Here is a 13,959-nt window from a genome sequence, read left to right as displayed (position 1 = left end):
TTGATGTCTTTTGCATAAATAGCAGGAAAAGCTTTATTCCAAGGTATGACGTTCAAGTAGCTAACGTGGTCGGTCGATTTAATGCGTTCTCGAACTCTTAGTTTGCTAGAATTTGTTTTAGGACACATTTCACGTGTGGGTTTTTTTTTTTTTTTTAAGTCCTAAGTTAAAAAAACAAAAAAGCAACTCTGAATTATTCTTGGATTCTGTGGAACACTTATGCAGTTATCCCCGTTTGTATTACCTCCTGAGTTAGAATGCAGAATTCCATCTTTAGTTTTTCAACAGGATGGAGTCAGATTTCAAGTATTTTCTCACAGGTTCTAATCTTATCTCTGGACTCATTTGAGCAGTGGGTCTAATAATAATAATGGTTATGATAGTAATAGCTACCATTTATTGAGCCTTTGCTATGAATTCTGAAATCGATATCATCTCCTTTTTACAGATGAAGAAGCTGAGGTTCAATGAGTTAAGTTGCTTTCCCAGCCCAAAATTATGCTTAGGAAGTGGAACTGGTTGGTCAGGCTGTCTCTATGAACCCCAAAAACATAAAATTAAAAATAAATCTGTCCTTAATCGCTATGCCTCTTGGCATCAACTGCAGTTTCTTGGAACAACAGCTCCAAGTGTCACTCAGTTGTCTGGTGGCATCAAACTCGACATGTCTCCAATTTGTCATCTTCTTCCTCTAACTTGCTCCTCCTCAGTCTGTCAGTCCAGACAGCTTTACACTTTTAATTTCATCACCAAGCCCTGTTAGTTCTTACTTAGAAATCATCTCTTGAAATAGTTTATTTCTTATCATTCTGGCCACCATTGTCCTAACCCACCTTCATCGATAACTAATATTTGAATAGTACTTTGGCTTTCATATACATTATTTCAGTTGATTCTTACAATGGTCTTATGAGGTGTGTATGTATTTCCCCAATTTTGCAGGCAAGGAAATAGGGGCTCAGAAGTCCTCGATCTTGGCATTATCATACAGCCGGTAGGAGTTGGGAGCTAGGAACAGGAGTCTATTGTCCAAGTTTTTTACTTTAAATCTTGTGAGGTTTTTTCCCACAATGTTGCCTTTCCAGAGCCTTTTACTTAGTATCCAGATGGTATGTATTCTTTTCACCTTCTGAATCATTTTTTGTATCCTCATTTTCTTTAGCGTATTTTGTATACTTATTTTCTTTAAACACTGCTTGCATCTTTTTACTCCCAAACTTGAGAATGTATAGTTCTCCACTGTCTATTGCATTCCATTTAAATCCCTTTGCTTAGTAGCCCGTGTACCCTGTACTTTATTCTTCATTGAGCTCTGTTAGAAAGCCTGTATTCTAGTTAGGCAACGCACCGTCATACAGAAATAGGTAATTCCTATACCTAAAATTGTTTCTTCTGGATTGCACTCTATTTTGCTTGTTCAAATCCTGCCTTTTCTTTAAAGACCCCTGTGCCATTTCCTCCATGAAGCCTTTTCTTACTAATTTACTTCTCCATTTAATTCTTGATACAGGTGGTTTTCAAATCTTTATTTTTATTGCCTGAGTCCCCTTTTCCCCTCCAAATAAATTCTTATTCAGACCCTTAGTATATAAATAGATAAAAGTCAAGCTGCTTTTTTGAAATGGAGAAAGAGACTCTCCTTTTCCTTCCTCCTTCTCTCCCCCTTCCTCGTCCTTTGCCATCATCAGCCCTACCTCTGTTACATGGCCCCTGGGGCGCCTCTGTAGAACTCTGAAGTGCTGAGTTACATGGTTTGGAAAGCATTTAGCCTTTAGTTGTAGAAGGACCTTTTTCTCTCTCAAAGTGTTTTGTATGTGTTTGCCTTGCCTCATTAAATTAGAGGCAGCTTGGTACAGTGAAAAAAGCATGGAAGTTGTGGAAAAAAGACCTGGATTTGAGTCTTAATTATGCCATTTACCATGGCATCTTAACTTGCTTTAATTTTTCACATCTGTAAAATGGGATAACAATACCTACCTTACAGTGTTGTTGTGAGGTTTCAAATGAAATAAAGTAAATAAAAGGGCTCCCTAACTGCTGGGGCTTTCTCATCTATGCTTCTCTCTGATGACTTCATTGTCTTTGCACACCAGCTTTCTCTACAGGCAGGAAGCATGCTTGCTAGCAGCTCCCAAACTGAAATCTCATAGCTTTTATCACTGGAGAGAGACTGGCATTTTTTGCCTTGAGGAAAAGAGCTCAGATTGGCCTGACTTGGATAGGTGGCCATCCTTGAACCAGTCAACAGTAATTGGGGGGATGGGGTCTTGTAAGAACATGTCACCTTTGCTGTTGCCTTTTAGATGAGAAGGGGAGCCTCAGTTGCCTGGAGAAGGTCGCGATGGTGGACAACTATACTATATCTTAGAGATGTATTAAGATCCTTAGACAATGTCCTTTGTATTACAATGTAGTATTACATTGCTTTATTATACTACTTCTGCAGATACCTAGATTTGAGTTTCAACTTCGCCCCCTGGTAGCATTTTTATGGGACAGGAAAATATTCCTGTTCTTTTTACCTTACTCTGTTGTGAGAGTCAGATGAAATAATGCATCTAAATGTAATTACAAATCTGGAGATAGAGGGAAGCTATTTTAACTACTTTGGTCCTTTCTTGTGTGATTAGGTTCTTTCTCCTGTTTGTCTCTACTCTTTCCTGTATCTGTCATTCTCATGGTGTATGTGCTTCTAAAGTGAGCTCTTCCCATATATAGGTGAAACCAGGTTTGTTTTAAATTAAAGATACAAAAGATATGATCAAGTTGTAAACAGTAGAGGTTTAGTGTCTTGTGAACTTGAGCTATTTATTTGGCATGGTTGGAATGATTTTGGAAGGAAAACCGCTAATATCTTTACTGAATAATTATGATTTTTTTATGTTGTTAAATATTATGTTTCCAGGAGATCTTAGCCCTGCTGAGCTAATGATGCTGACCATAGGAGATGTTATTAAACAACTAATTGAAGCCCACGAACAGGGGAAAGACATCGATCTAAATAAGTAAGTTGATCTATGAAAAAGAAGGCAATCTTGTTCTTAGGTGGTAGATCTCTTTTATGAAATTATCAAATACTGCTTGTTTTCTATCTCATGTTTTATTTTTTAGTTGAGAATTTAGCTTTCTGACCTGCCCTGTCACTCATTTATGGCAAAAAGTATCATAGCTTAATAATACTAATAGCTTCTAACACTTATTAGGTGCTTACTATATTCCACTAGTGTTAGTAGTGCATTATGTGCTCAGTTGATCCTCTCAAAAGCTGTATGAGATAGGTACTTATATCACCCTCATTTGACAGATGGGTAATCTGAGACAGAAAAAGGTTAAATAATTTGTCCAAGAGTAAATAACTAGTAATTGGCAGACCTGGGATTTGAAATTAGGTCGTCTGTCTCCAGAGCCCATGTTCTTACCTTCTGAGCTACATCCCTTCACATCCTTCTTCTCTTCCCTACTGTCTCAGAGGAAGCAGTAGCTCTCTCCCAGGAAAACCCTCCCTTTGGGGCCTTTGATCTAATCCAACCCTTCCCTACTTGAGAACCTCTTTGACATGTTCATCCACTTCTTCTCCACAGTCATGTTCAGCTTTAACTTTGCTACTCCCTCAAATGAGAGTGGTCTTTGATCTCTGCATCTATTTTTTTCACTATATAGTCACTATATACATCTGCTGTAATGAAAAGGTTCTCCCTACTTCCAGGTCAGCAATGATCTAATCACCATATGCATAACTTTTTTTTTAGACCCTGTTTTCTGTTACTTGAGATACTCCAGTGTTTTAGCCCTTCCTTGGAACATTGTGCTTAATAAACATTTGCTAAAGAAATTTTTAAATAACTATCCTTTTTTGTCTATGAATACATTATATTTACTGATTTTTCTACCATGTCTTTAGCAGGTTTTTTTCTGTCTTTGTTGGCTATACCCCTAATTATACCAATCTTTTATTTCTAGTGAACATTTGTACTTCTTGTATGTTTTTGTCATTCTCTTTAATTTATTACATCTAAAGCTAAAGCTTGCATCTTCCTTAAAACCAGTCCCTACTCAGATGTCCTCTTTGCTTAGTTGTGTTAACCTTCACTCAGGCTTAAAACTCTAGTGTCATCTTTGAATCTTTCCTTTAGGTCCAATTAGGGTCTAAATTTTGTCTACTCTTTCCTCATTACGCCTCTCACTTCCATTTCCACAACTAACTCCTATTCCATCCCTTTTTAACCTTAAGTCTAGACTACTGCAATAGTTTATGCTTTCAGTCCCTTTTAATCTTTTGCTAGATTAATTTTCCTTCTTTTCATGTTTTATCATGTCATTTCCCTGTGCGGGAACTTTCAGCTTGTCCCCAGTGCTTATGGAATTAAATGCAGATTTCTCAACCCATTATGTAAGACTTCTCGATCTGGCCTCAACTTACTTTTCCAACTTTTCAAACTTCTGTACCTTTATATTGAAAATCTTCTGCTTTCTGTCAAGTTGGTTTACCCATATTTCTTAAAATATGTCCATTCCTATTTTTGAGACTTCACATAAGCCAGCCTGTCTGTGCTCAGTGACGTCTTTCTGTTTTCATTGTCTTTCTGAAGCCTACTCTTTTTTTCTGTGCCTGTTTTCTGTGAATATCTCCTCAGCATACATTGAGTTCCTCTAGAACTCTGGAAGCATTCATTGTTATGTGTGTGTTTTATCACATATGTTTTTATCACTTACAAATGCTACACATGCATGCCTGTCTGCAAACGTAGAGCATGAAACGACTATGCCTTATACCTCCTGACATACCAAGTATTTAGGTTGTCTCTTGTACGTATGGGGTACTCAGTTAACATTTATAGAAAATTATACAAACACCTCACAATATTTCTAGGTGGATTAAAATGAGAAATTAAGATGACTATTAAGGTTTGGCTAGCAGCAAAGAAAAGGAAAGCTGGTAGAATTATAGAGAAAAGCAGGGAATTATCAGTTGAGGTAAAGAGTACTCCTGGGGGTTAGGGTTAGGGTTAAAATCAGGAAGGGATAAATGGGTCTTCTGCAGTGCTGATCATATTCTATTTTTTGGAGTGTGGTTACATGAGTGATTGCTTTATAATTGTTAAAGTGTATATATATTTTATGTTCTGCTCTTTATGTATATAATATTTTGTATTAGAAAAAGTTTTAAAACACTCTTAAAAATATATGCTTTATTTCCCATTTGGTTCTGCATAGCTTTCCTTTGAATTGTCTTTTTGTTTGTTTGTTTGGTCTAAGACAGTGGTTCACAACCAGGCATGATTTTTCCCCCACGAACATTTGGTGATGTTTGGAGACGTTTTTGATTGGTACAACAGTAAGAAGGGTGCCAGTGGGTAGAGGCCCATGATGCTGCTGAATAGTCCCCCACAGCAGAATTAATCTGATCCCTAATGCATTAGTGCTGAGATTGAGAAAAGGGTGAATCCTTTGAAGCTGGAGCACTGTTTTGCACGATGCCTACATTGTGTCACCGTCCTGGGCCCTTCCCTTTAGTCATCTAGTTTTCTTTGGTACTCCAGAGTGAGAAAAGGAAGTCATTCATTCATGAATTCTTCTATTTCTCTGATATTCACAGATATTAAAACCACGATTATCATCTGGTAAAAGGATAGGGAAGTGACAGGAGTTGATGATGTTATTCATAGGTCATCCTTTTGGTAGCTTGTCCTTGAAATAGTGTGATCTCGATAATGCTAGATGCTTTACTTTCAGGGTGAAAACCAGGACAGCTGCCAAATATGGTCTTTCAGCACAGCCTCGCCTGGTGGATATCATTGCTGCAGTCCCACCTCAGTATCGAAAGGTCTTGGTCCCCAAGTTAAAGGCAAAACCCATCAGAACTGCCAGTGGGGTGAGTGATTCAATTCATGAAATATTGATTGTGTATCTGTTCTGCCAGAAATCCCTGCCTCCTTTTAACACCAAGGTAGTGACGTGGAGGTGGGGGATTCGGACTAATAAAATCCATATATTATGATATGTGCTGGAGTGGAGACATGTGCAGAATGGTAGGAGGGCATACAGAGGAAAAAATTTGTTGTGCTTAAAGGAGTAAAGGATGTTTTGGTGTCTTTAAAAGTATAGATTGAGGCTTGACTATCACAATCTTAAGCTTGTATCTTTCAATATAATTGACACCTATAAAAGGTACTTTTAAAAGATAGTTAGTGGTGCAAAGCCATTCTGTATACAGTAATTGTGAAACGATTGACACAGTAGGGAGCACTCTGAGAGTCCAGAGGACAGAGATGTCCCTGCAGTAAAAAAGACTGGGGAAAGCCCAATAGAAAGCGTGGAGCTTGCTTGACATATGAATGGTGCTCACATAAGCAGAGAAGAGCAGGCTTGAAGAGTAATGTGAGCAAGGGCACAGAGCGCTAAGGCACAGAGGTGGAGATGATATAAGAGGTGTGGGTGTGCAGGGAACAGTGTACACCAGAATGGAGTTGATCATTCATTTGGGAAAGCCTTAGGGCGTGGTATTGAAGAGTTAGTTTGGGATCAGCTTGTAAAAGATCTTAAATGTCCCACAAAGAAGATGGACAGTAGGAAACTGTTAAAGATTTTTGAGAAAGGGAGTGATATGAACAAAACAGATTTTCAGAAAATTAATTTGGATACAAGACATAGGGTAGCTTGGAGACAAAAAGAACAGTTAGTATACTCTTGGTTTGACTGAGGTGTGAAGAGTTAAGATCCTGAATTAGGGTAGGGGCTCTAGGATAAAAAGGATGAATGTGAGAGATAGGGTTGGGACCCTGTTAAAACATGGTACCCAGAGTTGAATTCTGTGGTCCTGTTGTGATCTAAGAAGTTCAGTTTGTTATATGGTTGGGGATATTATACTTCTAGTAACTGCAGCTTGTGTTTCTTTATTTGGTGGTCATATCACTTGGATCATATTACATTTGTGGCTACTAAGACCCCAAAACTTTTATATACAATGTACCACCAATCCTGGTCTCTTCTCCTTTGTGCTTAAGTGTTTTTGTTTTGTTTCTTTGTACTTAGTGTAAAACGCTCTTTAAGAAAGACTAATAGGGGCTGGCCCGGTGGTGCAAGTGGTTAAGTGCGTCCGCTCCTCTGCGGCAGCCCGGGGTTCACCAGTTCGGATCCCGGGCGAGCACTGACGCACCGCTTGTCAACCCATGCTGTGGCTGCGTCCCATATAAAGTGGAGGAAGATGGGCATGGATGTTAGCCCAGGGCCAGTCTTTCTCAGCAAAAAAAAGAGGAGGATTGGCAGATGTTAGCTCAGGGCTGATCTTCCTCACACACACACAAAAAAATTAGTTAATTAAAAAAAAAAAAAGAAATACTAATAGTTCCAAACCCCTTGTTTCCTATTTTTCCCCCCAGAGCAACTACTTGTAACGCTTAGCTGATTTCTTAATGTTTCCATATCCCTAAATAACATGCTTTATAGATAAGTCTTGAATTTTTAGTTTTTAGCACCGTGTGTGAGCTTGCCACTATGGAAGACAAAGATTTAGCAACCTTTCAACCTGATCGATACACCTGGCTTCCATGACACCATTCTCTCTGCTCCTCCTCCTACCTCTGATCATTTCTTTTCTTTCTTTGCGGGCTACTCTTGTTCTGCTTGCTTCTAAAAATTGATTTCTGTTTTCTGTGGTCCTGGGCTCACTGTTTTTTAGTAGTGTACCTGCTTTCTTTGGTGATCTCATCCATTGATATTTTTAAGTATTGCCACATACTGACTCTGAGCTCCGACCTCTCCCCAAGCTTCAGGTTCGTGTCAAATTGCCTGTTATACATCTCTCCTTTGCCTGCCTGTAGATCCTCAAGTATAACAACCAAAACTAACCTCAAACTTGCTCGTTCATCTTTCATGTCCATCTTAGTTCATGGTGCTCCCATCTGCTGAGTCACCAAAAGATGTGAAGTGCATTGTCCATTTCTACCACCGCTGGTAGGAATATTTTGGCCTTTATTATTTCTTATTTAGGTTATTTCAGTCATTTCGTAAGCTATTAAAAATAGCAGAAGTATACAGCTGATTGTCATTCCTTATCTGCTATGTGTCCTAACCTCAATGCTTTTATTCCTGATGTTACTCTGGTGGTGATTTGTTTTTATTTTTTTATAGAGAAGTTTTAGGTTTACAGAAAAATTGAGCAGAAAGTACAGAGTCCCCATATACTTCCTTTCCTCCTCCCCAGGTTGCCCTATTATTAATACCTTGCATTGGTTTGGTACATTTGTTATAATTGATGAACCAATATTGCTACATTATTATTAATTGAAGCCTATAGCTTACATTAGGGTCACTCATAGTGTTGTACATGCTATGGGTTTTACCAAATGCATAATGTCATGTATCCACCATTACAGTACCAGATGGACTAGTTCACTGCCCTAAAACTCCACTACTCATCCTTTCCTCTGCTCTAAACCTCTGGCAACCACTGATCTATTTACTGTTTCCATAGTTTTGCCTTTTCCAGAATGTCATATAGTTGGAATCAAATAATATGTAGCCTTTTCAGATTGGCTTCTTTCACTTAGCATTGTGCATTTAAAGTTGCGCCATGTCTTTTTAGTGGCTTGATAGCTCTTTTTTTTTTTTTTTTTTTTGTGAGGAAGATCAGCCCTGAGCTAACATCCATGCTAATCCTCCTCTTTTTGCTGAGGAAGACCGGCTCTGAACTAACATCTATTGCCAATCCTCCTCTTCCCCCCCCCCCAAAGCCCCAGTAGATAGTTGTATGTCATAGTTGCATATCCTTCCAGTTGCTGTATGTGGGATGCGGCCTCAGCATGGCCAGAGAAGCAGTGCGTCGGTGCGTGCCTGGGATCCGAACCCAGGCCGCCAGTAGCAGAGCGCGCGCACTTAACCGCCAAGCCACGGGGCCGGCCCCGATAGCTCTTTTTTTTTTAAGCACTGAATAGTATCCCATCGTCTGAATGTACTCCAGTTTGTTTATCCATTCACCTATTGAAGGACATCTCAGTTGCTTCCAACTTTTGCTGGTTATGGACAAAGCTGCTATAAATATGCAAAGGTTTTTGTGTAAATATAAATTTTCAACTCATTTGGGTAAATACCTAGGAGCACGTTTGCTGGATCTTATGGTAAGAGTATGTGTAGCTTTGTAAGAAACTGCCAAACTGTCTTCCAAATAGGCTGTATCATTTTGCATTCCCACCAAAAATGAAGGAGAGTTCTGTTGCTCCACATCCTCGTCAGCATTTGGTGTTGTCAGTGTTCTGGATTTTGGCCATTCTAATAGGTGTGTAGTGGTATCTCGTTGTTTTAATTTGCAATTCCCAAGTGACATATGATATTGAGTATCTTTTCATATACTTATTTGATATTATTTCGTATGCTTATCTGTATATCTTCTTTGGTGAGGTGTCTGTTCAGATCTTTTGCCCTGTTCCTAATTGGGTTGTTTGTTTTTTTTTATTGTGGAGTTTTAAGAATTCTTTGTGTATTTAAGATACATGTCTTTTATCAGATATGTGTTTTGCAAATATTTTCTCCCAGTCTATGGCTTGTCTTTTCATTCTCTTTAACAGTATTTTGCTCAGAGCAGAACTTTCAAATTTTAGTGTAGTCCAACTTACCAATTTTTCTTTCACGTATCGTGCTTTTGGTGTTGTATCTAAAACTCATTGCAAAACCTAAGGTCACCTAGATTTTCTCCTGTGTGATCTTCTAGAAGTTTTATAGTTTTGCGTTTTACATTTAGGTCTATGATCCATTTTGAGTTTGTTTGTATTTGAGTTTTTGTTTGTTTTTTTGCTTAGAACACAATGATTGTTATTATTCTTAGTAGTATCACTATTAGTTATAACAGTAGCTACCATGCTGCCCACCTGTTACAGACTGGCCGCTGTGCTAGTATGTTTTCTAATTTAGTCCTCAAAACAGTTTTGAGGGGTCGGTAGTATTGTCCTCATTTTACAAAATAGGAAAATACACAATTAGGGGCAGAGAAAAAATTCAAACCTATATCTCTTTGGCTGACTCCAAATTCATTGCTTTTTCTACTTTATCACTAACTTTTGAAATGTATTCTACAAAAGTACAGGATTTCTTAGAAGTTTTTTAGGAGCTACTGTGGGGAGTAATAGGGAAGCCATGGGAGCAAGTCCCGTCTCTCCTTCACCAAGGGCTGTTGCTATCTCTTTTATAAATTGAGGTTTTGAGTAAAACGTTACTGAAAAGAAGAGTTCTGCTGCTCAAAAGATGATTGAAAACTACTACACATTGCTTCCCTGGCACCTACCTCCCCCTTCCTTCTCAGCTTGGTTAACTCTTGCTCAGCATGATTGTGAGCCTGCCCCCCCCCCGACCCCCTCCCGCCCAGGGAAGGCATCCCTCACTCCCCTGGTCAGGGCTAATTAATTGCCTTCTTTGAGCGTTCCTAGTATTTTCTGCATGCTTCTTACCGTGTAGTTCTGAAATAGCTTATTTCTGTATGTCTTCCTCCCCTACTAGGTAGTGTGATTTCAGAGGATAGAAGCAGTGCATTGATATTTTTGTAGTCTTGGGACCTGTCTGTTGTGTGTAGTTCAGAACCTGGCCCATATAGTAGGCCCTCAGTAAGAGATTGTTGAATTAGATTGACCTCATCAGTGGTTTGTATGGTTGTGTCTCATTTTAAATAAAAACATTTGTTTGAAAATCTAAGTTTTTAATTCAGATTTGCAAAATTATTTATTTTGGAGTTTCTCTAGATCACTATTGAATGATTTAAGTTAAACTTTAATAATTTTTATTATGAAAAATAGTTACAAACTTATAGAAAAGTTTAAAGTCCAGTACAAAGAACATTTTCCCCTGAACCATTTCAGAGTAAGTTGCAAAGCTGAGGCCTTTAAATACTTCAGTGTGTATTTCCTAAAAACAAGGACATTTTCTTACATCACCCCAATACAGCCATCAAAATCAGGAATTTAACACTGATACATTACTATCATCCAATCCTCAGACCTCTTTCAAGTATCACCAGCTGCTTCAATAATGACTTACAGGACCCAGTTCAGAATCAACATGTTGCATTTAGTTGTCATGTCCCTTTGGTCTAGACACTTTCTGTGTCTTTCCTTGACATCATTGCCTTAACACTTTTGAGGATTTCGGGCAAGTTATTTTACAGCATGTCCCTCAATTTGGCATAATTAGATGTTTCCTCATAATTAGATTCAGGTTATACATCTTTGGCCGGAATACCACAGAAGTGATACGGTGTTCTTACTGTATCCTGTCAAGTGGTGCATAGTTTCACTGATGTTCATTTTGATCAAGGTGATGCCTACCAGGCTTCTCCTCTGTAAAGTTATTCGTTTCTACTTTGTAATTAAGAAGTTTTGTGTGATGAAGTACTTTGAAACCTTGCAGGACATTTGGTCCTGTCCAAAACGTCCATGAGCACATTTGGTCCATGCCAGATGATTTTGGACAGGACCAAATATCAAGGACCTTTTGGCATGGACCCAGTGTCTCCATGGACGTTTTGGACAGGATCAAATATGACCACATATCTAGGACTTTTTGGTGTGGACCAAATGTCTAATGGCTGTTTTGGACAGGACCAAATCTGCTGATCCTTTGAAACTATGTAAATATCCTGTTCCTTATCAGACTTCCAGTTTACTCATTTATTTGTATGAATGGATTAATGGTTTCCTATTTGGTGGGTTATAATCTGTTACTATCATTATTTATTTTGATGCACAAATTATCCCATATTTGACTAAGGAGGCCTTTCAATCTGATTTCTGTGTCTTTTTAAAATGTCCCCATCATTCTTTGAGCAGTTTCTAGCTTTCTGTTATAATAAAATGTTCCCATCTCATCTTCTACTTTTTTTACCCCAGCCCTGGAATCAGCCATTTCTCCAAGGAGCCTTTTAGTAAAGAAGGGTATTTAGAAACCAAGATCTGATGCGCTCACTGCTATTAGGGTGTTGCTGCTCCCAGACCCTCTCAGTGGCCCAAGCTAGGACACATATATGTGTATAGACATACATACATGTGCACATATACATAATTTGCATCTATATTTATTTGTATATCAATCTGTATATATTGAAAACTATGAGTTCACAACAATGCCTTCATTTTCATCCAACCCGCAGAGTTCATTCTAGTTTTCTTCCTTGCCATATTTATAACTTTGTTCTCTGACAGTAAGAAACCTGGCTTACATTCACCTTAGTGTATACCCTTATTTGACCAACCACCCCTATATGTAACCAGTATTCTGTCTCCACCATCACCTCTCTTCTCAAGCAGATGCTCTTTTCACCCCACTTGGGCTCTGATAGACCCCATTCTGATAGAGAATGTTTTGTATACACTCTGTGAAGTCTAGCTCCTGGTTTGATAGTCTCTGCTCTAAATGTTGAGATCTAGTGTGTCCATAAGCAGTTTGAGTTAGGTTTATCTAAACCTAACAAAGGTTAGGTTTAGATAAAATTTTATAGAATTGCATAATTTTTTGTTATAGGCTGTTTTAGTAAAACAAATCAGAGTGAGCAAAAGAGAATAAGAATTACTGTGACTTTAAAAATTATCAATTCCTTATTTTGCACTTAATTTATTGTAAAACATAATACAGCCTAGTATATACAATGTGTATGTACATTTTTAAAGATTAATAACATTGAAAAGAGATCACCCTTATACCCATTGTTCAACTTAAATAATATGACATTACGAATACCTTTGAAGCCTCTTGTGTACCACTTTCTGCATTCCTCTCCCTCCTTCTGAGAGATAACCACTTTCCAGAATTTTGTATTAATTATTCCGTAATAACTTTTTTGTTAATCTTTCTTTTATAGATTGCTGTTGTGGCTGTGATGTGCAAACCCCACAGATGTCCACACATCAGCTTTACAGGAAATATATGTGTGTAAGTATGGTAATTTTGATAAGATGTGTGTATGTGTAGGTATTTTAATTGAACTAGTAAGTCCACTAGAGCCTTGATGGTGCATGCTGGTAATATTTACAACTTTGATTTAATAGATTCATGAGTTAGTTCTTTGAAACAAGCAACTGTTGATAGAATATTTCAGTGTTTTAAAAATGAATCATATAGGGGCCCAGTAGTGTAGTGGTTAAGGTCACGTGCTCCACTTTGGTGGCCCGGGCTCCTTGGGTTTGGATCTTGGGTGCAGACCTACACACCATGCCTCAAGCCATGCTGTGGCAGTGTCCCATATACAGTAGAGGAAGATGGGCACAGATGTTAGCCCAGGGCCAGTCTTCCTCAGCAAAAAAAGAGGAGGACTGGCAACGGATGTTAGCTCAGGGCTAATCTTCCTCACCAAAAAAAGAAAAAAAATGAATCATATAAAGATTTTAATTTGTTACAGTATATAATAAAAAAAATACAGGTTATAGAACTCAAAACAGTAAACATTCTATTAACTCGATAAATGAAACATAAAAATATGAGCTGTCTACATTCCAAATAGCAGAAATTTAGAATGAATTTGGATCAGAAAAGTATCAGAATGAAAAATTATCCTTATAAATAACCTTTAAACTTCTTAAATTTAGATAAATGAAAAAATTAGCAGAAGAATACGCATGTTCTAGGTAGGAAGATTAAACAGAAGAAAGATTTTCTAAAGTATAGTTACCAAGAGAGCACTGTGAGTATCAATCCAGACTTAGGACAACTTGGGTCCTGTTATTAGCCCCTAAAAGCTTAAACCTATAAAATAATAGTGACTGCAGTAGTCTGAAAATGACTGTAATAAAGTTCCTTTGTATGTTTATCTTGTTTACTTGTTAGTAGAAAATATATTATTTGCAGATACTGCAAAAATTGACTTTTCTGTTAGGATTTGAAAATGAAGCTTGTTTGGTATCAGGATTTTATGGAGACTGTAGATACTTGAACTTGACTGTTAAACTAAGTTTTGTATCTGACATCTTCATTCTTTTGTTGCAT

At 37.9% G+C, this 13,959-nt stretch overlaps 1 protein-coding gene across 1 annotated transcript in view; it reads left to right on the top strand.

Moving 5' to 3' along the window:
• ELP3 (elongator acetyltransferase complex subunit 3) overlaps positions 1 to 13,959 on the top strand; it is a 102,267-nt gene that overhangs the window by 319 nt on the left and 87,989 nt on the right. The window contains exons 2-4 of the mRNA XM_058550435.1: positions 2,906 to 3,005; positions 5,734 to 5,872; positions 12,839 to 12,909. Of these exons, the coding sequence (XP_058406418.1) occupies positions 2,906 to 3,005; positions 5,734 to 5,872; positions 12,839 to 12,909 (310 nt within the window). The remainder of the gene's footprint in view (positions 1 to 2,905; positions 3,006 to 5,733; positions 5,873 to 12,838; positions 12,910 to 13,959) is intronic.

This window comes from Diceros bicornis, chromosome 11, assembly GCF_020826845.1.
Source record: "Diceros bicornis minor isolate mBicDic1 chromosome 11, mDicBic1.mat.cur, whole genome shotgun sequence".
NCBI lineage: Eukaryota > Metazoa > Chordata > Mammalia > Perissodactyla > Rhinocerotidae > Diceros > Diceros bicornis.
This window is presented reverse-complemented; position numbering and strand designations above follow the sequence as displayed.